The 23,496-nt window shown below is 44.3% G+C and overlaps 1 protein-coding gene across 1 annotated transcript in view; it reads left to right on the top strand.

The window, feature by feature from the left end:
- The window catches only part of Nmd3 (60S ribosomal export protein NMD3), an 86,936-nt gene extending 74,958 nt beyond the window's left edge, over window positions 1–11,978 (top strand). The window contains exon 10 of the mRNA XM_080272764.1: window positions 11,369–11,978. Within this exon, the coding sequence (XP_080128890.1) occupies window positions 11,369–11,576 (208 nt within the window). The 3' untranslated portion in view covers window positions 11,577–11,978. The remainder of the gene's footprint in view (window positions 1–11,368) is intronic.
- Window positions 11,979–23,496: the final 11,518 nt, after the last annotated feature.

Below are 23,496 nucleotides of genomic sequence, written 5' to 3'. Positions count from 1 at the left end.
AGCGATGTTGCGTCACTGCAACACTAGTGACTAGTATCAGCTGCCTAAATTTACGCAACTTCCGCGTTCGATTGCACACCACAGGATGGGTCTAGGAAGCTAAAATTGCACTGCCAGGTGCGTCGGAACTTCCTCTTCAATATGGCAAGGAAAAAAATCAGTTTTCAAAATTTCAGGAAATGGCCTTGGTGTTGGCCAGGGGCGCACATAAAATTCTGGACCCACAGCCACGGAAGGATTAACACTGCCAAAAAACCCTGTTATATGGTTACCACCCAGCATAGTAAATGGTTCCCTGGGTACAGGAAACCATTTGGCTTGTCACTCAGTGTCGAGACCATAGGCAACATTACACTGAGTGGATGGTGGGTGCCCCTACCTACCACTAATGGCAAAGTACTTGTAACATCCAATAATTGTCTCACAGTTTTTTAATTGCTATTACCCCATGCCTGCCTGGAGAGGGGTGTAAAGAGAGAACATGGCAGAATTTTAGGGTAGGATGGTTAATTTCTGGATGAAGTTGACCCTATGAAAAAATATACTGCTTCTGTACTCTTGAATGTAATGTAAACTTAGGCATTGAGTGATTTTGAACTTTTAGTTACAAACTAAGAATGACTTTCTCAGAAGAGCTGTAAATGTAAGAATGAATGGTAGCTTACGAATAGTTCCATCCATCATGTTAAGGATAGTTGTTTATGATAATTATGGAATAGTAGAAAAGGCTATATGGGTGAGATGTGAAGCTGCTGAATGTATAAAGAGAAGCACAGGAAGATAGCATGCACTTAGAGAGAGTGCATACTCTGAACTAAAGAAATTCATGGATAATAAAACTGCTGTTTGGAAGGACAGAGTGGAATAGTATAGTATATTGGTGAAAGGAATGACAGAATGCAAAGCATTGAAGGACAAATTATCTTGATGGTGGTTCTTACATGGTCATCCCCTGCTTGGAGGTATCAAGAAATCAGAGATGAGGATGGGAGGTGATGCTGGGTGCCTGTAATTAATACATTTGTATTTCAAGCTGTTTAGTAGTACACTAGAAGCTATTAAGGGTAAGCCTGTTCTGAAAAAATTAGAAACTGTGTTAAGGGCAAGCCTATTGTGAGAAAATTGTCAGTAAAAACTGAAAGTTGTGTTAATGTCTACCTTTTATTCTTGCTGTTTACAAAAAATAACTCCCACAGTTCATTAACATTTTGAAACTATAGTCCTTCCTGTTTGAGAATATCCTGTTATGAGGGGACACAATTCTACACTGCATGGTGTGCCAGCACATATTATTGCTATTATTGGAAGAAGTTCAGGGAGCTCTTGCCTCTCCTGACATTGAGAGGGCTCACTCTTCATACTGAGGGATCTTTGTATGCTGCATATGTTAGGAGTGTGTTGTTGTATGGCAATGAGACCAGGGCAGTAAAGGAAGAGGATATTTGCAGGCTCAAATGTACAGAAATGACAATGATTAGGTGGATGGATGTGCAGTGCATCCTTGAGTGTGAGGCCGGGGGGGGGACCTTGGTGGAAGAGTTAGGAGGTAGGATGGGACTGGAGTGTATTGGTGTTGTGATGAGGAGAGGTAGATTGACATGGTTTGAGCATGTGGAGAGGATGGGGGATGACAGTTGGGTGCAGAAAGTGAGAAGTGTTAACATTAGTAGTAGGGTTGCAAGAGGTAGACTGAAAAAGACCTGGGGTGAGGTCATTGAGTGTGACGTCAGGGATAAGGGATTGCATAGGGAGGCTGCCAGAGAACAAGCAACACTGAGAGCCACCATTAGGTGACCAAGGCCGATGCATGGACGCATGTTGGAGCTTTAAAAATGTAAGAAGGGAATTACAGAGCTACATAACACAACAAGGCACATAAAACAATCACCACACAAACATTACCAGACCCCCTTCAACAGCATTCCATCTCTAGACATTCCAGCATTATCAGTGAAGAAACACTCTCATTGCTCATGCTGGACAGTACAACACCTTGATCAGAACTTTAAAGTTAACTTTTGACTTACAATGGTCATTACGTTCTTCAGTTTTCCGACATTAAGCAGCTCGTCGCATTGTGAATCCTTTACTGAATCAGTAGAAATGAATGTTGATCTGTTGAATCAGTACAAAAGAATATTGATGCAATCTTGACAGCATCCATTTCCACTACCGCTCTTCCAATGCAGCAGACTCTCATTATACATGAAGTACGTAGTAGTTTATGTGATGAATCTCTTATATGATCACAAAAAAGATAGGACCTTTTTTAATATACAATAATATTTTCCCTTATACAGTTTAATTTCCATGACGCAGGTCTACAGTGATTTGTTTGTTCCAAGATGGCATTTGCACTTGTCTATCTATCTCTGTCTATCTATCTATCTATTGCCAGACACCTTAATCCTGTATGGGGTTGCCACAAACAAATCACCTCCATGTCGCCCTGTCCCCCACCATTTCACTGCCCTGCTCCCAACTCACATCCCCCTCTCTCATATACCTCTTCACTCCATCCCTCCATCTCATCCTTGGCCTCCCCCTCCCTCCCACCCTGTCCACCTCACTCACATACACTCTCCTCGTCAGTCTCACCCTCCATCCTCTCCAAATGGCCAAACCACCTCAGTGTGTTTCTCCTAGCACTTCCTATCACATCCACATCCACACCACAATGCTCCTGTATATCCTCATGTGTCAGCCTGTCTCCATGTGACACCACAGGCTCCTGTCAAATAACTCATTTCCACTGCTCTCACTCTTGACTTGTGTCCTTCCAACAATGTCCAAGCTTCACTTCCATATGTTAGAGTGGGTATCACAATACTGTCATGTAGTAACTTTTTCACTTCCATGCTCACTTCCCTGTTTCTTATCTCAGCTTTCAAGAAACCAGCAACCTTTCTTCCTTGTTGTACCCTTTCAAGCACTTCGCCCTCCAAACTTCCATCCTTACTCATCACACTACCCAAGTACTTAAACATACTCACATTTTCCATTTCCTCACCGTCAAACCTCACTGTACATTCACAGACTTCACCTCTCTCAAAGACCATCACTTTACTCTTCCCTACATTGACGTTCAGATTCCGTTTCTTACACATTCTCCCAAACTCATCCACCAAGCCTTGCAACTCCCATTTGTCTTCACTGAACAACACAGTATGATCTGCAAACAACAGTACAGGGAGTTTCCAAACACTACCCTCTCTCACCAGGGCCACTCCAACATCCATTGCCCTACCTTGTACCTCTTTTATAACCCCATCCATGTACAGATTGAACAACCCTGGAGACATGACACATCCCTGTTTCAACCCAACCTTCAAATAGAAAAATTCACTCAGTTCACCATCCACATGCACTGTAGCCTTAGCATCATCATACATACTCTTCACAGCATTCAACAACTTCTCATCTACTCCATATATTCTTAATACTTTCCACAATCCTTGTCTATCCACCTTGTCATATGCTTTCTCCAAATCCATGAAAGCTGCATACAACTTCTTTCCCTTCTCTAGAAACTTTTTCACTAAAGATCTAAGAATGAATATCTTGTCCTCACAACCTCTTCCCTTCCTAAAGCCTCCCTGTTCTTCTCCAACTAATTCCTCTGTTATTTCTCTATCTCTGTCAGTAAGTATCCTACCATACACTTTTCAAATTACAGTAAGAAGACAAATGCCCCTGTGATTACCACACAATTCTTTTTCCTCTTTTCCTTTGTACAAGGGAATAATTATAACTTTGTCAGTAAGTATCCTATCATACACTTTTCCTGTTACACTAAGAAGACAAATGCCCCTATGATTACCACACACTTCTTTTTCCCATTTTCCTTTGTACAAGGGAATGATTATACCTGACTTCCAATCCTTCGGGACTCTACCTTCCTCCCAGGCCAATCTGCACATCTTCCACATCCATTCTACTACTATCTCTCCCCCTGCTTCAGGATTTCACCACACACTCCATCAATTCCTGGGGCTTTCCCCAATTTAACTTTCTTCATTGCTTCCACAACTTCTATCCTACTGATTTCTTCCTGTCTTCTCACCTCCCTCCTTCTCCCAGCCATTCCCCAGCCACTTATACTCTCATTACTTCCATCCTCTGTGTTCAGCAATTCTGTAAAGTGTTCTCTGCATCTGCTCACTTTTTCTCCCTTCTCCACTAGTAATCTACCATTTTTATCATTCACTCCCCTGCTAACTTCACTGCCACACTGTTTTACTCTCTTCACCTCCTTCCAGAACATTTTCTTACAGTCCCTCCACTTTACACTCAAATTCCTTCCAAATTCCACATCCACTCTCTTCATACTCTCTCTTACTAATCTTTTCACCTCTCTCTTTCTTTCTACATATAACTCTTCCGCCTCTCAACTTCTTCCATGCCTCTATTTCTCATCCATTCATTGTATACTTTCTTCCTTTGTGCCTCAGCCTGTCTCACCTCTTCAGTCCACTACGCTGCTCCTTGCACCCCTCTCCGTCTTCTCTTCATCCCACACACCACATCACATGCTGCACATATTTCTTCTGTGAATATCCTGCACACACTAAAACGACATGAAGATGGGCCATTGAAAGGGCTATCCTGATCGAATCATCGATGGATAAATCATGTTTACGTTTGGGCTGTTCAAAGGAGAATGCCTTGAAGGTACAAAGGAATTTATAAATAAATGTTGGAAAATAAGGGTGAAGAAAATAAAGGAGCTCAGCAACCAAAGCAGTAACTAAAATGAAATAAAGAAGGACCGTTGAAAAGGCCATCCCGATTGCATGATTGATCACATTCCCCATCAAGACAATTCCCCATCAAAACATCAGCGATTTTCTTTCACAATAGTTCGCACCTTGGACGATTCTGTGTCATTCATACATTATTATTATGAATAACAGATGTTTATTTAATTGTCCCAGGACTCTGATGGTGGGATTGCACACAGTGCTGCTGCTGCTTCTCTGCTGAGTTTGAGTACGTCAGAAATCGCATTCTCCAGTGACTGACTGGTTACAAGTGAAATAGGCACTGGCTTTAGGTTTAGCATAGCTTCTTTTACAGCTGTTAGGCCATTTAGAATTTTTGGACTCTTTTGGGTGAGCTGAGGACTTGGTTGGGGGGGGAATCCCAAGGCTCAAAAACGCATCCTTATACTTTACATGTTATATCTACCCCGAGATACGATACTCCGCCTAGCAATGGGTTTTTACTTAACCAGTTGCATCGTTAAACCGAGGTATGCCTGTATATATATACGGCATACAGGGGCACACCCATAGGGGGGGCCCCGGGCCCTGGGCCCCCCCTTAGCTCTCTGGGTCCTTTAAAGATTTATATATATTTATTTCAATAACAGCAAAACATGGAAAATTGGCAAGTACAAACAAAGAGTAACACATGAGCCAGCAGCTCTGACTCTAAACCTGCATATGACCTCCCAGTAATTATCGGATTACCTCACCTCACCTCACTACGGGCCCCCCCCTTAGAAAATTCCTGGGTGCGCCCTTGACGGCATACAGTGCTCGTCTGAAGTATCGAGTGCCTATGTCAGGGCGCGCAATACTTTTGGCGAAAAAAGAATCGCCCTTTTTTGGTACCTGTACTAAAAATTGAGCCAGATGTTTGGGCCGCTAACATGACGTCACGGCAGCTTGAGGCCTTACTGCGCGCTGGTTGGCTGCCGCGTCAGTTGCCTACGGGCTGTGTGAAAGAGAGGAACTCCGCCACTCCTCCCTCTCTTCTTGTGCCATTTTTTACCTAGTGTCCCGCAGTGTTTTGGCTTTCGCCACTTTGTTATGGCCCCTACCCGTGAACTTTCGAATGAAATCATATCACAGATCATTGCTCTAAAGGAGGCAGGCCACCCCATGAAGGAAATTAGTGATTCGGCTGGTGTGGCTCAATCGACAGTGCGGAGGTAGTGTGCCCGTTTTCGAGTGGAAAATAGTGGTGACATTCCTACAGAGAAACCGCGTTCTGGTAGGCCCAGGAAAACTTCCCCGAGGTCTGTTTATGTGTTAAAACATGCAGTGGAGTCTAATCCTCGTGTGAGTGCAAGGAAAATTAAGGAGAGCAACCCGGAAGTGTTTGGTGAGGTTTCAGTGCGCATGGTGTCTCAAAGAGTCCATGAATTTGGTTACACAAGTCACAGGCCTGTGAGAAAGCCTCTTCTTACTCATTACCAGCGACTTCGTAGGCTTGCCTTTGCTAACAAGCACCTTAACTGGGGTGAGGACCAATGGTTATCAGTGTTGTGGTCTGATGAGGCAACGTTTAGTGTTACCTGTAATCGAGGAGTGCGCTTGTACCAGCGCAAAGGTAGTGACCCGCTTGACCCCCGTTACGTGGAGAGCACAGTCAAACACCCTGATTCACTTATGATATGGGGTTGTTTCTCTGGGAAAGGTTTTGGGAAGCTTGTTGTGCTTCCCAAGAACTGCAGAGTGAATCAGGACATTTACCTGGAGCTTCTTTGTGATCATTTACCTGAGTCCTTCGAGCTCACAGGTGCACGAGTGCTTCAGCAGGACAGTGCACCTGCTGATAAAGCCAAATCGGTCACCAACTGGCTTTGTGACTGCAAAGTCTCCTTCATGAAAGACTGGCCAGGCAATAGCCCAAACCTCAGCCCGATAGAAAACCTCTGGTACCTCGTAAAGAAGAACCTCCGAGGGAAGGACATGAGCTCTCTGCCTAAGCTGGAAGCAGCCATTTATTACTCCTGGGCAAAAATACCACCCCAGGACCTGAGGAACCTCTCCCTTTTGCTTCCACGACGTCTCAGGTCCGTGAAGAAGCGCAAAGGATACCCTACCAAGCATTAAAGGTAAATATAATGCTTTATTTACAGGTTTTTTCAATGTTGAAAGGTTTGTTTCATAGGAGGGACGCAGGGCACTCGATACTTCTGATGAGCACTGTATATACATACTGTATACTGTGTATATATGTATATATATATATATATATATATCTATTGCCAGACGCCTCAATCCTGTTTGGGGTGGCCACAAACAAATCGCCTCCAAGTCGCCCTGTTCCCCGCCATTTCACTGCCCTGCTCCCAACTCACACCCCCCTCTCTCATATACCTCTCCCCCCATCCCTCCATCTCATCCCCGGCCTCCCCCTCCCTCTTCCCCCCTCCATCCTCTCCACATGGCCAAACCACCTCAGTGTGTTCCTCATAACGCTTCCTATATGTATATATAAATACAGTAATCCCTGTACTATCCGGACGCCCACTTTCCGGACACCCCACTTACCGGACATTGTGGGCCTGGACCTTCGGAACCCAAAAAGGGCCAAAAAAAGAAAAAATACTGAAAAATCAAAATTTTTTCCCACCCGTAATTTGAAATTGCCATGCGGCGCTGAAGAGGTGTTTACACCACGGCACCTTTACCCCTTCCTTCCTCCCCCCTCCCCTGTCAGGGTTGCCATTTGGTATTTTTCATTACCAAATACGGGCCAATTTGGTAATAAAAAATTCGTTTGGTAATGAATCAGAATAATGCTTTACCAAATGGATTTTTCACATGTATGAGAATACACAGGATGGAGGTGGTGGATTGTTTGCTCTCTCTGATTAATTTGCTTGCCTACATAGCGTGAAAATAATCAGCATGCTGTTAATTATAAGGAGAGTGATTACATGTATTTTCACTTGTATATACTGTATAATTAGTGAAGAATAAATGCTAGCTTTACGAATTTGGTAATGAATGTTAAATTTGGTAATGAAAATTGAGGAGTTTGGTAATGTGGCCATTGCGATCTGGCAGCTGTTTCCCTGTCACCAACAGTTACTGCCTAACTTTGATCGCAAGTAGATGCTTATCACAATGGAGGCCGCATGTGCTTTTTTTTTTGTGAATAAACTGCAATACTTCGCCACTAGACCACACTGTAATTTAAAGCGTTCTGCAGTGTTAAGAAATTAGAATTCAGAGTGCAAAGGATTAACTTTGGAGTGCAAATTGGCGGGTGAAACTGGCATGGTGCAGTTATGAACAATGTGCAGTGTTAGACAATTATAACTCACAGTGCAAAGAATTAAGTGCAGCACAACAGTGGATTACTGTACGTGCTTCAATATCATTTTCACCACTGCCAAAGCCTGCGGCCACAGACGTGCTGTAAGTACCGTGGCTGAGGTACAGTCACTTCTAATTCCTCATTCTTTGGTTCCTTTTCATTTATTTCATACTTTATGTCCATTATTGGTGTGAATAGGGTCTTACATAGGTTTAAATAGGTGCTATGCATGTCCAGTAGGGAGTTATGTAGGTCGCTTTCAAAGTTAGGCTGGGGTAGGGTCCTTAAGTACAAGTCCAGGAGGCTGGGGCCCACTATCTGGACGGGACCACTTTCTGGACATGCCTTTGGCTCTCTTACATCGGATAGTAGAGGGATTAGTGTATGTTTCAATCCCCGTACCATTCGGACACCCCACTTACCGGACATTGTGGGCCTGGACCTTCGGAACCCAAAAATTACCAAAAAAAAAGAACCCCCCCACCCCCCCCACCCCAATCCAATTTTTTTCCCACCCTTAATTTGAAATTGCCTCGGGGTGCCAAACAGCTGCATACACCACAGCCCCTTAACTCTTTCCTTCCTTCCCTCTCCGCCCTCCCCTGTCAGGGTTGCCATGTGGTATTTTTCATTACCAAATGTGGGCCAATTTGATAATGAAAAGTTCTTTGGCAGTGAATCAGAATAATGCATTACCAAATGGATTTTTCACATGTATGAGGATACAGAGGATGGAGATGGTGGATTGTTTGCTGTCTCTGATTAATTTGCTAGCCTACATAGTGTGAAAATAATCAATATGCTGTTAATTATAAGAAGAGTGATTACATGTATTTCCACTTGTATATATAATTAGTGACGAATGAATGCTAGCTTTACGAATTTGGTAATGAAAATTGAGGAGTTTGGTAATGTAGCCGTTGCGATCTGGCAATTTTGTTTCCCCGTCACCAACACTCCCAACAGTTACTGCCTAATTACACTTGGTTCACAGACTTTACACACATCCAAAGCAACTCCAACGTTACGATCACACTTACAAGCACTTCTCACCCTACATACAGTCTCTGCCAGACAACCTAAGCCACTTGGTAGAGATACACTGGCTGTATCGTCCCCACTTCAGTCAGGATGGGCCAGTCCTGTAGTGGATACTCAAATGGCTGATGATGATGATTTGTGTATATATATATATATGTATATATATATATATATATCCATCTATCATCCAATCCTTCGTTGCCCCACGAGGAGCGTAGGAACCCAGGGCAAGGCAAGGTGGTCCTGACATTTAAGTTGAGTGACCAGCCTCACTCATCCCCGAGTGGCATTACGTTAGCAGTAAACCCCAACCACCCTGTGGATATAAACTTTCACTGGCTCAATCCGATTGGAGTGCCTTAATTACCCATTAAACCACCAGGTGCCATAATTTGGTTACATGGTTACCACCCAGCGTAGTAAATGATTTTCTGGTGTACAGGAAACCCTTCGCCTTGCCACTCAGTGTAGAGTCACTCATAGGCAGAAGGAAGAGGAAAGAATGAAGGGAAAAAAGACAAAAGAGGGAGTGTCATCGATAGGCAGGAGGAAAAGAAAAGAATGAAGTAAAGAAAGACAGAAGAAGAAGGAAGGAAATGAGGGAGGAGAGGAAAGGGCAGACACCTGAGAGCAGCACTACATGAGTGAGTAGGTGGTGAGCCCCCCCACTTATATAGTATATATACACGAGGTGCTACCCAAAAGTTCCAGTAATTTGAACAGAGGAAGCCAACCATTTGCAGTTTTACATTGTGCTGCTAGGAGGAGTCAGCAGCACCCCTTGTGCATCAGTGTGGCCCCGGCTTTGTCTGTGAGCGGACATGTTGTTGAGCTACACTTACTACTGTAATGTGTGTAGGTGGTTTGGCGGTTTTGCAATGGCAGACCAATGGCGCAGCAATGTCAAGTCAGTGTTGATTGTTTTCTTTGATATCCAAGGGATTGTTCACAAGGAATTCGTCCCACCGGGTCATTCTGTCAGCGGAAAGTTTTACTGTGAAGTTTTGCAGCATCTGAGGGAGAACATCTGCCGCAAACATCCATAACAGTGGAAAAACAAGGACTGGGTCCAGCATCATGACAGTGCCCCTGCCCACACATCAGTTGTTGTCCGGCAGTTCCTGGCTTCCACTAACACGGTAGTCATTCCTCACCCACCCTATTCGCCTGACCTTGCCCCCTGTGACTTTTTCCTGTTCCCCAAGCTGAAATTACAAATAAAAGGGCATCGATATGACTCAAGTAAGGAGATCCTGACAGAATCGCAGGTGGTGCTCAAGACCATCACGCCTGAAGCCTTCCAAGGATGCATAGACTCACGGAATAAACGCTGGGACCACTGTATACATGCCCAAGGGGACTACTTTGAAGGTGACAGTAAGAACCAGGAGGTAAGGTAACTTATTTTCCTACAGTATTCAAATTACTGGAACTTTTGGGTGGTGCCTCTTATATATATCACTCACATGATGTAATGCTGCACTGGGTGTCTGCCCTATCCTCTCTTCCCTCTTTACTCTTCTGGCTCTCTTTCCTTCATTCTTTCTTCTTTCTTCTGCCTCCGGGTGACTTCACACTCCCTTGTCTGTCTTTTTTTCCTTCATTCTTCCCTCTTCCTTTTGCCTATGGGTGACTCTATACTGAGTGACAAGCCAAATGGTTTCTTGTACATTAGGAAACCATTTACTATGCTTGGTGGTAACCATATAACCAAATTACTGCACCTGGTGGATTAGTGGGTAATTAAGGTGCTCCAATCAGATTCAGCCTGTGTAGGTTTATATCCAAGGGATGGTTGGGGTTTATTGCTCAATGCCACTCAGGGATGAGTGAGGCTGGTCACTCTCATCTTAAATGCCAGGACCAACTTGCCAAGCCCTGGGTTCCTACGCTCTTCTATAGGGCAACATAGGATTGGATGATGGATGGATTATATATATATATATATATATATATATATATATATATATATATATATAATTTTTTCCCACACTGTAAGAAGGGTGAAAAATTTTAATGCTGCCATTTATGGATTATTATGGGACCGATCAAGTAGAGCATTTTTCTATAGTTTAGCACCCACTCCTTATATGATGTCTGCTGTACTTTTCAAGGTAGCGATCAGTGTCTTTGGCATCAGTAACATAAGTGAGAACCTCCAGCCACATCTTCAATTGAACTGTGCACATTAAATGTTGAGGTTTACATTCCATATGTACTCTTGACATGCTTTTCGTATTAAAGCTGTACTTTTATTTATCTCACACTGCAGAGACTATACCGACTTCCTGGAAGACCTTGAGGAGGACCCACAGTACCGTACCAATGTTAACATCTACCGCGATGAGTCAAAGTTCACTCAGGATGGAACAGAAAGTGAAGCTGGAGATATTCCACAAGTGGGTATAGAGGAAATGTTGGATGACCTGCAGATTGGAGAGGATGCAACAGGAGGAGATGGTGCTGATATGATAGAATAACTGAGAAGGAGCAATAGGTTGGGATATGATTGGGATCAATTGCTTAAAGTACAGTATGACAAAGATGTACAGTTGATAAGCACAGAAAATTGGTCTGAGCCCAGTAGGGTAAAGAGGGTGGTAAGAAGGCAGAATAGTACAATAGAGAGGGTATGGGAATGTTCAGTTTGGGAGGTACTCATTGTGCTTGTAACATGATAGATTAAAAAAAAAAAAAAAAAAGGTTGCTTTTCTAGTTGTCTTTTAATTTAAATGACAGATTTGATTATTAAAAGTCCATGTATGAGTTATCAGTTTAATTCAGAGGGATGATAATTTATGACCATAGTTGTGGTACACAACTCTGAGGTAGTCATTGTCATACTCTGGCGACCTACCCATCAACTGTGCTTAATTCATGTATAATACGATACTCATGTGATTCGTAGATAATAAATTTGTGTATAGTAATATTCATGTATAATAATAATAATCTTGTATATTATGATACGAAATCAGATGCACTGTTGAGAGGTACACCCACCGCAAATTGACTTAGGACCTACACACACAGAATTGCTATGGGAGAGTTGTCTGTCTTTGTGGTCTGTCTTCATTTATAATAATATTCTTGTATAATAATGTGATTCTTGTATATTATGATACGAAATCGGATGCACTGTTGAGAGGTACACCCACCGCAAATTGACTTCGGACCTACACACACAGAATTGCTATGGGAGAGTTGTTTGTCTTTGCTTTATGTTTCCACCTCTACCAAGTAAATGTTTTGGGCAAGAAGTAACTGGCAACTCCTCTGGTGTTGGTGGGAGGTGGTGAAACAGCATGTCAGTGCTTGCCCAGGAGCGAGAGTGGGAGTATATGTTCCCATCACTCTGAGCTTGCACCTCCCTCTTTTTTCATATGCATTACTGTTTGCCCTGTTATTATCCTAGAGTCGACTTGTCATGCCTGGAAAGTATTGTTCAAGGGATGAGAGGGTCCGTACCATTGCACGAAGGCAAGATAATGTCCCTACCAACATGATTTGTGAACGTACTGGACTCACAAATTCAACCGTTACGAAGATTCTTGCTGCAGTGCGCAGCCTGCCACATGATGTCATACCAGAGCACAAGCATGGCGGTGGAGAGAAGAGGACAACTTCCAGAGGTACAGATAACACTTCTGAAGAGGGAAGTAATAAAAAATCTTCGACTGATAGCAGCAGAATTGAAGAGAATGCATCCCCAGCTGTTACAAGACGTCTCAGTTTGAACTATCCAACACTGCTTGCAGAAGGAGCTAGGGTTGCCAAGCTGCACCGCAGCCAAGAAACCTCTTCTCACTGACCGCATGAAGCAGCAGCACATTCAGTTTGCCAAGAAGTATGCACACTGGACATCGGATGAGTGGGGAAAAGTTATGTTTTCCGATGAAAGCACATTTCATGTGTTCCAGGTGTGTTCTACCAAGGTTCATTGCCCTGCCTCCCATAGTCGATATGACCCTGCTTACACGGTGCCAACTGTTAAGCACCCACAATCAGTAATGGTATGGGGGTGTTTCTCAGGTGAAATGGGAAGGGGAGGCCTCTGCTTCATTCCTGAGAACGTGATGATGAATGGTGGCTGGTACATTCAAGTTCTGAAAGATCATTTGTTAAACATTTTTGCTATTCATGGGTGCAACGTTTTCATGCACGAACCATGTCACAAGGCAAGAAAGGTGACAAAATGGCTTCAGGATAATCAGATTGAGGTCCTCGACTGGCCTAGTAATAGTCCGGATCTAAATCTGACAGAAAACTGCTGAGCAAAGATGAAGAAAATCATGGCAGAGAAGAAGACACCCAATCAGAACAACCTCAAGACTGAACTGACAAATGTTTGGTGCAAAGAAATGTCCTTAGATTACTTTAGAGATCTAAGTGATTTCATGCCAAAATGCATCCAACTGTTCCTGAAAAACAAGAGAAACATGATTTCATATTAATGAATGGCATTTCATGAACAAACATTATGATATACTGTGATTTCTGTGTTTTTTAATACCTTGTGTGGGGAGGTCCTAAGTCAATTTGCAGTAGCTGTAGGTTGCCAGGGTACAACAATGACAACCTCAGAGTCGTGCCCCATGACTATATACAGTGATCCCTTGGTTATCGTGGATATTTGGAATTGAGCTTAGATAACAAAGCTGTACAATAACGAAAGCACAGACCCTATGGGATTTATCCTGATGGGGTGCTTTCATAGCTAGTTCCGATTGAGAGCGCTGCGGACTCTAGTTTAACACATTCCTGCGGTGTTTAAAAAGCTTATTTCTCTTTGTTAAATATCTACACCGTTGTGTGAAACTGTGAATCGCCATATACCATATCATCCTGCCTTAGGGTGGGAAAGGAAGTCAGGATGATGAAGATGATGATGAAGAAAACGTAACTATAACATAGCGTGAATTGGTTTACCTATCATATACAGAAGGTGTGTAATGGATGCAAGAGCATATAGAGGTTGGGGGAATGGACCTTCTGACCTATTCTTGGTGGTGATGGTGAAAGTCAAGGTTGAAATGAAGTGGAGGAATAGAAGAAGGGAAGGACTGCAGGAAGTAGTTCATATAAGGAGGGTGGAAAGGTTACAAGAGCATAGAAAAAAAGCAGAATAATGAGAGAAGTGGAGAAGCGATTGGGTAAATATGATTTGGAGCAGGTGGGGGACGTGGAAGGTGTGTGCAAGATATTCACAGAAGAAATCTGTGCAGCATGTGAGGTGATGTGTGGGGTGAAGAGATGAAAGGAGGTGCAAGGAACAGCATGGTGGAATGAAGAGGCGAGACAGACTGTGGCAGAGAAGAAAGCATGAAAGTGAAAAAGTTACTGCATGACAGTATTGTCATACTGACTCTAACATATGTAAGTGAAGTTTGGACCTTGTTGGAGGGACACAAGTCAAGAGTGATAGCAGTGGAAATAAGTTATTTGACAGGAGCATGTGGAGTCACATGGAGAGACAGGCTGACAAATGAGGAAGTGAAGAACCATTGTGATGTGGATGTGGATGTGATAGGAAGCGTTAGGAGAAACACAGTGAGGTGGTTTGGCCATGTGGGAGGATGGAGAGCGAGAGACTGATGAAGAGAGTGTATGTGAGTGAGATGGAGGAGGGGAGAAGGAGGGGGAGGCCAAGGATGAGGTGGAGGGATGGAGTGGAGAAGTATGACGTGCTACCCAAAAGTTCCAGTAATTTAAACAGAAGTAGCCAATTGTTTTACAGTTTTGCCTTTTGCCACTAGGAGGAGCCAGCAGCACCCCTTGTGTGTCAGTGTGGCCCTGGCTGTGTCTATGAGCGGTCGTGTTGTTGAGCTACGCTCACTATTGTAACATGGTGTGTAGGTGGTTTGGTGGTTTTGCAATGGCGGACCAGTGGCGCAGCAATGTCAAGTCAGTGTTGATCGTTTTCGTTGATATCCAAGGGATTGTTCACAAAGAATTCGTCCCACCAGGTCAATCTGTCAGTGGAAAGTTATACTGTTAAGTTTTGCAGTGTCTGAGGGAGAACATCTGCCACAAACGTCCAGAACAGTGGAAAAACAAGGATAGACTGGATCCTATATCAGTTGTTGTCCGGCAGTTCCTGGCTTCCACTAACACGGTAGTCGTTCCCCACCCACCCTATTTGCCTGACCTTGTCCCCTGCGACTTTTTCCTGTTTCCCAAGCTGAAATTACGACTGAAAGGGCCTCAATATGACTTGATTGAGGAGACCTAGACAGAATTGCAGAAGGTGCTCAAGATCATCACTACTGAAGCCTTCCAGGGATGCATGGACTCATGGAAAAACACTGGGACCACTGTATATATGCCCAAGGGGATTACTTCAAAGGTGACAGTGAGAACTAGGAGGGAAGGTAACTTCTGTATTTTCTTACAATATTCAAATTACTGGAACTTTTGGGTAGCACCTTGTACATGAGAGGGGGGTGTGAACTGTGAGCAGGGCAGTGAAATGGCGGGGGACAGTGTGACATGGAGGCGATTTGTTTGTGGCCACCCCTTACAGGATTAAGGCATCTGGCAATAGATAGATAGATAGAAATATTAATTAAGGGCAACCCCACCATTTCACTCGTCCTGTAATATTACATTTCTGCGACATGTATTGGAAGTGAGGTTCTTAATATATAGTTGGCTCAGACTGCAAATTAAGCCTAATGCGTATCTTGACTCATTCAGACTGTGTTGGCTTAAATTTAATAGTTGCATAAATATTGGAGTAAAAGCTGGTATTCAACATTTTGCCCACCCAGGTCACACATGCACAGCACTGGACAGTCCTCTGTTTAAGTTTTTTACTACTCACTCATTCCACAATCACTTTCCTTGAACTCCTCTGCATCCAGCTGTGCAGATCGTTAATATAGACCTTGACTCCCTGTATGTGCAGCGAAGGCAGATATCTTGGCTTACTTTACCTTTAGCGTTCATTCTCAGCGATATCTGCCAAACAATGATGCATAAATGATCCTGGCTTTGGGACAGTCCCCCATACTGGATGAAATGTGATGACGAATGCCAGTATTTACTCAGCTTTACGCCTAGAGACTGAATGAGTTTTTTTTTGGCTTAATTTACTGTCCGAGCCAACTGTACATTAAGAACCTCTACGTAGAAATGTAATATTACAGGATCAGTGAAATGGTGGGGTTGCCGTTAACGAATATTTCATATCCATATGATAAATAAAACAATTCATGCTACATTATAATTACATTTTCCGTTGCATATTTTTTTATATTATGGTATATGACATTACTGTGATTCACAGTTTCACACAATGTTGACTTTAACAAAGAGAAATAGGCTTTTTAAATAGCACAGGAATGTATTAAACTAGGGTCCACTGTGCCTTCTGTGATTTTCAGAAACACCCCATTGATACTGGGCACCCCACTCAGAAACACAAATTTTCCCTTTTACATCAATTTATACCCACTAAATACAGTACATATTTGCTATTATGATAAGTTACAGAAACACACATAGGGATGGTTAGGCTTATAGATATGAAAAGGGCACAGTAGGGAACACAAACCATAGAGAGATCCGAAATGGGCTTGAAGTAAGGGATTCTGAGGCTAGGGAATGGAGAGAGAGAGAAAGATCAGAATCACCTGCCTGACTTTAGGTAAACATTTCTTAGGGAGTGGGTGATGGATGCAAATTTCTTGTGTATTTTCTGTTTTAATTTTCTTTCATAACCTTTGGATGTGACTTAAAAGTGGATAAGAGAGTGTGGTAGAAGTATCAGAAGCATTACAAAAGAGAGAAACTGTATTAACCCTTTCACACTTCCTCCTTTCCAGAATTTTCTCGTATTGTTTTCATTTATAATCTTTGGATGTGACTGGAATATGAATACGAGAGAGGGATGAAAGTAACAAGAGGAGGAAAGGAAAGAGAGAGAGTGCAAAACCAAGAGGCCAAAACTTTCTGCCTGTGGTTAGGCAAATGTCTCTTAGGAAGAGGGTGAGGGACTGAATTTTCTTGTGTATTTATCTTTCTGCTCTCACTCTTGACTTGTTCCCCTCAAGCAAGATCCATGCCTCGCTTCCATACGTCAGGGTAGGGATCACAATACTGTCATGCAGTGACTTCTTGACTCCCCTACTCACCTCCCTATTTCTCATCACCGCTCTCAGTGAACCAACAAACTTCCTTCCCTGCTGTACCCTTTCAAGCACTTCATCCCTAAAACTTCCATCCTTACTCATCACACTACCCAAGTACTTGAAAGCACTCACAGTCTCCACATCCTCACCATCCAGCCTCACTATGGATTCTGTGACTTCATTTCTCTCAAACACTATAACTTTACTCTTGTTTACAATAACTTTCAGATTCCTCTTCTTACACACAGTCCCAAATTCTTTCACCAAGCCATGCAACTCCCTTTCATCTTCATTCAGCAATACTGTATCATCAGCAAACAGCAACACCAGAATCTTCCACACCTCACCCTCATTCATTAGAGCCACCCCCACATCCACTGCCATACCCTGCACCTCCTGTACAACCCCATCCATGAATATATTAAACAGCCATGGAGACATCACACATTCCTGTTTCAGTCTCACATGTAGATCAAAGAACTCACTCAGCTCACCATCCATTCGCACTGTAGCCCTAGCTCCTTTGTACATATTCTTCACAGCACTCAGCAATTTCCCCTCCACTCCATATATATTCTTAATTCCTACCACATACCTTGCCTAACTATTCTGTCATAAGCTTTCTCCAAGTCCATGAAGGCAGCATACACTTTTCTTTCCCTTCATTAGATACTTCTTCTCTAAACATCTTAGAACAAATATCTGATCTGCACATCCTTTTCCCATCCAAAATCCCCCTTGTTCATCTCTAACTAGCTCCTCTGTTATATGCTTAACCCTATCAGTGAGTATTCTGCCATATATTTTTCCAGTCACACTAAGAAGGCAAATACCTGTATGGTTACCACATACTTCTCTCTCCCCTTTTCCTTCGTATAAAGGAACAATTATACCTGATTTCCAGTCCTCTGGAACCCTTCCCTCTTCCCAGGCCAATCTCCTTAAAGTGTTCTCTCCATATTAACTAATGATTATTTCATCCTTTCCTTGAGATTCAGTGCAACTGAGTGGGAGATTTGAACAATATCATTGCAAATTCAGGGTCAGCTTCGTATGTGTATACTGTATGAGGTCTGCCCAAAAAGAAACTAAACTTTTTAAATAGTGCACCAACTAGCTGGTGTAGGGTGATTGTGACAGGAGCACTGTTTAGCGGCAACTTTTAGCTTTAGTCTAAGGCCGCTTTCACACAAGGCCACTAGTGGCCGCCACTGGTGGCCCAGTGTGAAGGGGCCGGCAAATAGTGTCCTCCATTGAACTCATGCCACTCCTTAGCATGGTTCTCAGTTGAAAGAATGGTGTCACAGGAAGAGCTCCTTCTCCTTGCCTTGCTGGCGGCAACTGGGGTCGCCGTATGAAAGCTCCTATTTGGAACAATGCTTTACGGTGAGTCGCAGCAACCGCCAGTGGCGGACACTAGTTGCGCGTGCGAGCCACCGCCGGGAACTGGTTGCTGGCCAGGCAACTGCAGTGGCCTCGTATCAAAGGCTCCATTGAAAACTTTGGGAGGCAACTAATTCTGGCCACCGGTGGCCTCGTGTGAAAGCGGCCTAACACTAGCTACATCGCGCCACATCACTTAGTCATCAAGGGTACATGTGCTTGAGTGAACATGTGTTTGACATGCGTTAAGTGCATTTGGCAATTTGTTGCAAGTTGATTGATGAAGAATCTTGAAGAACAATGTGTTTGCATGAAATTCTGTTTCAGATTGGGAAAAACTTATACAGAGACTTTTCAAATGTTGCAACAGACATAATGAAATGATTGTTTGAGCCGTATGCAGTATCACAAGTAGTCCCAGTGGGTCAAATCAGGAAGAACATTCACCAAATTACAGTCCCAAATCTGGACGACCTTCCATGTCAACAGATGACAATTATGTTGAGAAAGTGCTTGCTGTTTCTGTTTTGCTGTTGCTCACATAAGCAGAGCAGTGGGTCATGGCACTATATTTTAGTTGCGCAGTGGACCATGGCACTATATTTTCCGAATTCATCGGCTGATTTCAAAATGTGCGGGCGTAAGGTGTAATCCATAAACATCATCAGCACTGCCCTTTGCCCCTGGCGATGGGCACACAAACTATGCAGCGCTATCCATGAGAAAGCCTCTCCATATTATAAGGCTCAGTGTGTTATAAACAGTGGAAAAAGCAAAAGAAAAAGACTAGATCTGCATAGTATGAGAGAACGTCATGATCACAGGGCCACATTTTGTGCATGGAAAGACTTTCAGTCCCAGCTAGTATCAGGAAGAAGCATTAATATTGTCTTACAGTTTTGGCTTATGAAAAACAGATAAATGGAAACAGACATTATGTGAAACTAGTCGGAAAAGTCCCATGTCTAATAGCAGAACAGAAAATTGCGCAGAGGTTACAGGGAAGACAGTGGAAGCAGCAACAAAGGCAATTTTCTTGAAAGTTTGGAGCTAGTCAGTGAAGAGATGGCAATTTTAGGCCAAGTTAGTGTAAAGAGAATATAGTGGGCTCAACAGTAACCTGTCTCGGGTCGTGAAGCCTTCAAAAAAAGGATAAAGAAATGGGTGAGGTGAACAAAGTAATGGGTGGGATGGACTGAAACGTTTTGGGGCGGTGGAACTGGGAAAGGAAAATATCTGTCTGTCTATCTATTGCCAGACGCCTTAATCCTGTAAGGAGTGGCCACAAACAATTTGTCTTCATGTTGCTCTGTCCCCTGCCATTTCACTGCCCTGCTCCTAGCTCACACCTCTCTCTCTCTCACATACCTCACCACTCCATCCCTCCATCTCATCCTTGGCCTCCCCCTCCCTCCACCTCACCCACATACACTCTCCGCATCAGTCTATCACTCTCCTTCCTCTCCACGTGGCCAAACCACCTTAATGTGTTTCTCCTAACGTATCCTGTCACATCTACATCCACACCGTAACATTCCTTCACTTCCTCATTTGTCAGCCTATCTCTCCATGTGACTGCACATGCTCCTCTCAAATAACTCATTTACACTGCTCTCACTCTTGACTTCTGTCCCACCAACAAGGTCCAAGCTTCACTTCCATGCTCACTTCCCTATGAAAATGGATGGTATAGAATTGGTGATCTGAGTACTGTAAAGATGCATTTCAAAGTACCTTCCAAAAATATAATTGTCAGGGAGGTAAAGAAATGAACATGAGGGATAAAGAAATGGGTGGAATGAACCGGGATTGTTTGTGTGTGTGGGTGGGGGGAGTCGGAAGGGTCCACAAGGGTCCACCCTACAAAAACGTGTTGTGTAGAATAAATGGTTTTAGTGCTAAAATGCAGTATAATATCACGGAGGGCAACCCAACACCCCCAGAAGAAGCCCACTGAGGAGCATATACAGCACGCCTGGACTCCGGGCGACAAGGACATAAATCCGCCTGGGCCGTGCGCCCCTATGACCCAGAGTTTGCCTGCCGCCACCATAGCAGGAATACAAGACTACCTTCCGAGCGAGCCAACCGCCAACAACCACGGGGTGGAGCTGTTACTCCAGCTCCAGTCAGCACCCCTGAGATAGCTGGTAGCCGCTCAACCCTCCTACAGGAGACAGCCTGCAGCCGCTATGGAGGCAAACAGGAGACAGTCTGTAGTCGCTCCCGCCTTCGTCAGGAGACAGCCAGAAGCTGCTCTGAAGGTGCCCCTAATGAGACGGCCTGTAGCCGCTCGACCCTCCTACAGGAGACGGCCTGTAGCCGCTCGACCCTCCTACAGGAGACGGCCTGTAGCCGCTCGACCCTCCTACAGGAGACAGCCTGCAGCCCCTCCAGAGGCAAACAGGAGACGGCCTGTAGCCGCTCCCGCCTTCGTCAGGAGACAACCGGTAGCCACTCTGAAGGTACCCCTCGAGAGACGGCCTGTAGCTGCTCGACCCTCCTACAGGAGACAGCCTGTAACCGCTCCCAAGGGAACCAGGAGACAGCCGGTAGTCGCTCCCACCTTCATCAGGAGACGACCTGTAGCCACTCTGAAGGTGCCCCTGAGTCGGCCTGTAGCCGCTTCTTCCCCAGGCCAAGGCCAGTAGCCGGGCCCTATGGCAGGAGACGGCCGGTAGCCGCTCCTCCATCAGGTCCTGACTCCTGTTCACCAACCTACAACCCAGAGGGAGCCCCCGGCCTGGAGGAGTACTGGAGAGGCCCCGTGACTCCCACTGGGTTCTTCTCCCTGCATCCGGACCCTGAGAGGACTCGCCTGACAGACCCCGATGTAGGCCGACGCCGCAGCCTGGTGGCGTCTCCGCACACTGGGGACCGCAGGCCTCGGGACCTCCAGACTGCCCCCAGGACCCCCGGGCGGGACCTCCCTACACCCAGACCCAGGATATCTTCGTCCTCCATCAGGCGCCTGAGCGAGAAATTCAGGCAGCTATTTGGCCCCAGCCCTGAGGGCCAAACTCCCACCCCAAGCCCTGAAAGTGAGGGACCCTTCGCCATCAGCAGCCTTGGATGAGAGAGGACTCCCCTATGTGTGATCCCATGGCCCCTGAACACAGAGGCCCCTGGTGGAACCCAGCCCCGTCAGTAGTGAGGCTGAGTCGCCTCCGCTGCCCTTGTATGTGATCACCACGACGTCCAGACCCGAAAGGAGTAACAGTGAAAGCACAGTGTCTGTGACAGTGAAATAAAGGCAGAACAGTGCATTAACAGTATAAAGGAAGTCAGTGAGGAAAGCATCAGTGACAATAAAAAAGAGTAACAGTGAAACTGTGAATGTGGCAATGCAATGAAATACGGGTCCATCACAGTGAATACGCTGCCAAATAATAACGTCGCACCACACTAAGATCATACACAGGCCCCAGTGTTAAAGTAATAATTACCCACAGTGAAATAGGACCACCAATTCCACCAGCATATAAAACTTGGACTTCCTGCAGATAGTGCATAACCCCTCTGCCCTCAGTGCTATTCACCTTACCCGACCTTGACCTGAGTAGTATCCTGCGCGATACTAACAATCCATATCAAGGCCTAAGAAATATAATTGTCCAGTATATCTGTATTCGTGACATCTACCCGTTCCGCTGTAGAATTTAGTACACATGCAAGGTTGTTGCCTTGAGTTTTTGTATCCTGCCTCTCTCCTATTTTTTTTTTTTTTTTAATAACAACAACAAACAAATTAATTTAAAAAAATAATAATCCATACACCAGATTACTGGTGTCCTCTGTTCATAAAACATCTGTTAGACTTGAACAGCTGTCGGTTGAAATTTGGAGGGAAAAACTCTTGGGAAGCGAGTTCCAGAGAGATGCAGTTCGGGGAATGAAAGAATTCTGATAGGCAGAAGTTCTGCAATGTGGCAGAGTGACATTCCAGCCATGAGCGCTACCAAATGCCTGTGTAGCACGAGGGAAGGCATGGAGAGGTGGCACCATGGACGCAACTTCGTCTGAGTCTTTGCCAAAAAAATATATGCAAAATAATGCAAGGGAGGAAACATTCCTTCGTACTTGCAGGGGAGGTAGTTTATTTGTAATGGCAGGGTTGTTAATAATTCTAGCGGCTTTGTTCTGAATTTTGTCTAGTTGTTTTAATGCAACCTCTCCCCATCCATTCCACAAGGGTGAGCACTATTCAAGCTGAGAGCGCACATGATTTCTATAAATTATAGCTAACTGCTCATCAGCGAAGAAGTTACGGACTCTGTACAATAATCCAAGTTTCTCTGAGGCGGTTTTAGCAAGTGATCTAACATGAGAGGTCCAGATGAGGGCATTTTTAAGTGAGACGCCAAGAATTTCAATACTTTTGAAGATGGGAATATTAGTAGCACTGGAGGTAATGTACGAATCTGGCAATATCTGTCTATTAGTAAGTTGTATATATTTAGTTTTACTAAGGGGAGCTGCAAGGCTTGGTGGATGAGTTTGGGAGAGTGTGTAAGAAACGAAATCTAAAGGTGAATGTAGGGAAGAGTAAAGTGATGGTCTTTGAGAGAGGTGAAGTCAGTGAATGTACAGCGAGGTTGGATGGTGAGGAATTGGAAAATGTGAGTACGTTTAAGTACTTGGGTAGTGTGATGAGTAAGGATGGAGGTTTGGAGGGTGAAGTGCTTGAAAGGGTACAGCAGGGAAGAAAGGTTGCTGGTTCCTTGAAAGCAGTAATAAGAAACAGGGAAGTGAGCTTGGACGTGAAAAAGTTACTGCATGACAGTATTGTGATACCAACTCTAACGTATGGAAGTGAAGCTTGGCCGTTGTTGGAAGGGCACAAGTCAAGAGTGAGAGCAGTGGAAATGAGTTATTTAAGAGGAGC

This window comes from Coenobita brevimanus, chromosome 51, assembly GCF_032717465.1.
Source record: "Coenobita brevimanus isolate Jiangsu-jjx chromosome 51, ASM3271746v2, whole genome shotgun sequence".
NCBI lineage: Eukaryota > Metazoa > Arthropoda > Malacostraca > Decapoda > Coenobitidae > Coenobita > Coenobita brevimanus.
The sequence above is the reverse complement of the archived record's forward strand: the minus strand, read 5'-3'. Positions and strand labels throughout refer to the sequence as shown.